We start from the raw sequence: 3,330 nt of genomic DNA, 5'->3' as shown, positions 1-3,330 counted from the left end.
ATCGGTCAAACGCAAGATCCCCCATCCACAATGCCATGATGTTGATTGGACGCAGATGAGCTTTGAGTTGCGTACGGTTCTTTTCTATCGGTCCCAGTGCTCGAAAGTGGTCTCGACTCTCGTGGCGTTTCAAATGATCCAGAAATCAGTATATCCCTGTCATGTGCACACTCATGTTTGGGAAATACTGCAGCTCCAAATACTACTGTATACGCTGGGATATCCCAAGGATGAAAATCTACGCGAGTATGCGCCGAAATATCGTACAACCTTGGACTATCTGGAGCATGCGCCGCCCTAGACACGGCCTGCTCGACTCAGCTTGTAGCAATCCATATGCTCAAAACTGCTGTCATTCCAGGTCTGGTGCTCTGCGTCGGACTACTCACCCGAGGCTCCTGGTCCGCGTTCCCCAGCGCAATCTCGTCTCTGGGGCGCTGTCACTCGTTCGATACTTGAGCAGATGGCTTCGTTCGGGGCGAAAGCTGCTTGGGATATCATTTAAACTGCGAGGATCGAATATGTACCGTCCGAGTTGTGTGCTCAGCAGTGTTGAATGATGCTCTCCGAGCTAGTCTGACGGCACCCAACGGCAAGTCCCAGGAGGTATTGAGCGAGCGTGTCGAGTCGGAGCACAGAACGGATGGTTTGACCATCGCATTAGAGGCTCACAGCACAGGGTCGCCACTAGGTGATCCGATCGAAATCGGTGCCGCACGTGCTGTCTGGAACTCATCTCCCATAGCCGCGGTACGCTGTTCGTCTCTAAAAGCAAGTTTGGGCCACCTGGAGTTTGCCTCGGGAGGGGCGGGAATCGCAGCACTCATTGCTCTAACGAGAAGAGGCCATGTTGGACCCAGCTCCGGACTACAATAACTAAATCCCCATATATTTGGTCTGGTCACAGCTCGAGTCTACATGTCAGTGGAAACCTGCCTTGCAATCCAGCAGCAACAACCAGGCTTGCCAGTCGTTGAAGGTCGCATTAGTGCCTTCGGGATAAGTGGCAGCCTGGCACATGTGCTTTTGGGGCTTCGTCCTTCTGTGTCAGGTGAGCTTGCTAAAACCGGTGGCTGTTCGTTCTTGAGGAGCTTGATCACCCGAAGAAAAAACGGCGGCTGACCAGGGTGGAAAGCAAAACTTTTTCAAGCGCCAGCCGCGCGGTGGGGACTATCTGCGTTAAGCTACGTTGGATAATCCCCTTAATATAAGAAGCTCAATAGGCTAACCGTCGCGGCCGCGCTCCGCGCGTAGTCGCTACCCCCAGCCAAACAAAAAAAATTCGACCGCGCGCGCAAATGTAGTAGCCTGACTCGGAAAAACTGTAATTGGGCACCATAGACATGCTCTCACCTTTGGTCCAGCGACTCCATGCCTCTTGCTGGGCCTGCGTCTGCTGCGGCACCTGATGCGGTGGCACCTGCTCCTGTGGCACCTGCTGCTGTCTTGAACCGCGACACCGATACTCACTCACGAATGCGCGTGTGTATTGACAAGGCGAGCACGTTTTGAGTTTGGGTCGTGGGCGCCCATAGACAATCACTCTTGGTGCAAGTGTGCTACTCCATCGTCGCATTATCGGGCCGATAATCATGAGCCCACAATACCGCAACGATCGACAGAACCACCACATGGTTTTACAAGCGCTAACATGGTCTATCTGGTTTTACAAGCGCTTGCCCGCGTTGATCGGGCTAGCATGCCACGCCGGAGATTTCCCCAATTATTTACGTCATAGCGTGCGCTAAACGCACCGTAGATCTCATCGGCCAGTTTCTGCCGTCTCTCAGGTCCAATTGCAACGAGCTCGTCAAATTTTTGCGGGATACACTCCAACGGCTCAAAGAAAACGAGGCCGTTGTAGTTCAGACGGTCGATTTCTTCGCAGGGTTCCGAAATGATAAGGGCTTTGTGGCCAAGAAGTTTGTTGATGCGAAGGGCTTCGATTGTCGTGGCCCCAACCTTGTGAATGTTGAGGAAAATTGAACTTCCGGGCTGTCTAAGCATATTTGTATAAGCGTCATCATCCCATATGTCAGAAATCGCCCTTAAATGTGCCCTCATGAGTGGAGAAGCATTCCTTAGCTGTTCCCACTTAAGTGACCGATGCTTGATGTTGCCGAGGAAGATGAGGTCGGGTGTCTCGAGCTTTGACGCGTGGTCAATCAAAAAGGACCTGGGCAGATTTACAGGAGGAAAGTACTTGCAGGTGAGACTAGGCACGTCAAGTTTCTGGAGAGTTGTGAGGTTAAGGGCTGCGTAGTCCCAGATTTCGTCGGGCTGGTGCTTAGAAAACAGGCCTAGTCTGTCCAACAATACCGGGAGCACAAGGTGAATCGGCTCGGTTTGGAAGTAGATGCAATAGATACCGCGGCGCCGCAGACTTCGGAAACGCACAAAAAAGAATATGTACATTCTTATATCACCAACGTAAATGAATATGTCATTACGACGCATGTGTGAAGCGAGCCACAGGTCCCAGACTGATGTGATCCTGCGATCAACTTGACATTCGGGAGCCAATAGGAGCTCCAAAGAGTCCAAAATCGGCTTGTACAAAAAACGAAAGCTCGTACACTCGCTATTGCTCAGGCGTTCTGGGTGCCACACATGAAACGTATGCGCGTGGCACCTGAAAGTTGAGGCGATGAATGGCTCACGACCCTGACAAATGATCATAAGTCTACGGATGTGACGGAGAATTCTAGAAAAACTCCTTATTTGGCAGAGGATCAGAGACACGAGGAAAACTATTATAGAAATCTTCTCGTACATTTCCCTTCCTTTCCGTCGAAACGTCAGATGCGGGTAAGTTTCAGTCACGAGTGCGCGCAATTTAGCCAGTCAGGTTCTACCAAACGCGTGAGACGCGCCTGACCAATGAGAGCACTGCGTAATAAGTGTACAACATCTTCGATTAGCCAGGAAAGTAGCGCCCAAGGATTTGGCAGTCGAGCTTCTCCAGACCGGCTGTCACCTTCGTGTCCAGGTTCTTATCCACTGGACCCGGGCGACGCGCCATGACCTGACCGAGTTCTCACAGGAGCATGTCCTTAACAAGCACTACGTAAAACCCAGCAATCTCAATTAATCAAGCTATGGACGATCCCCGCGACTGCATTTTGGCTCGAGGGAGGGTGTGCGTTGGCACGATTTGGGAGAAGGGGGGTGCGATTAAGACTGCCAAGTTTCAGGTCTGAAGACCATGGGGTTGGGCGCGCGCGCTATCGTCTAAAAGGCCATAATATGTGCGGTGTAGTGAGGGTGAGGGGTCGCATCGCCGCGATCGTCGCGCGCAGGCCCCAAACTTGGTAAGCTTCATCTCTCATG

General features: G+C 52.0%; 1 protein-coding gene across 1 annotated transcript; it reads right to left on the bottom strand.

Moving 5' to 3' along the window:
- Window positions 1–914: 914 nt before the first annotated feature.
- Window positions 915–2,775, bottom strand: AURANDRAFT_68348 (hypothetical protein; the record flags this gene model as incomplete). Its single annotated transcript, XM_009044006.1, has 4 exons — window positions 915–1,060; window positions 1,755–1,999; window positions 2,105–2,176; window positions 2,204–2,775. 4 exons carry the CDS (start codon window positions 2,773–2,775, stop codon window positions 915–917), a joined length of 1,035 nt encoding a protein of 344 aa, XP_009042254.1.
- Between the last annotated feature and the right edge of the window lie 555 nt (window positions 2,776–3,330).

Source organism: Aureococcus anophagefferens, assembly GCF_000186865.1.
Source record: "Aureococcus anophagefferens unplaced genomic scaffold AURANscaffold_102, whole genome shotgun sequence".
NCBI classification, from domain to species: domain Eukaryota; class Pelagophyceae; order Pelagomonadales; family Pelagomonadaceae; genus Aureococcus; species Aureococcus anophagefferens.
The sequence above is the reverse complement of the archived record's forward strand: the minus strand, read 5'-3'. Positions and strand labels throughout refer to the sequence as shown.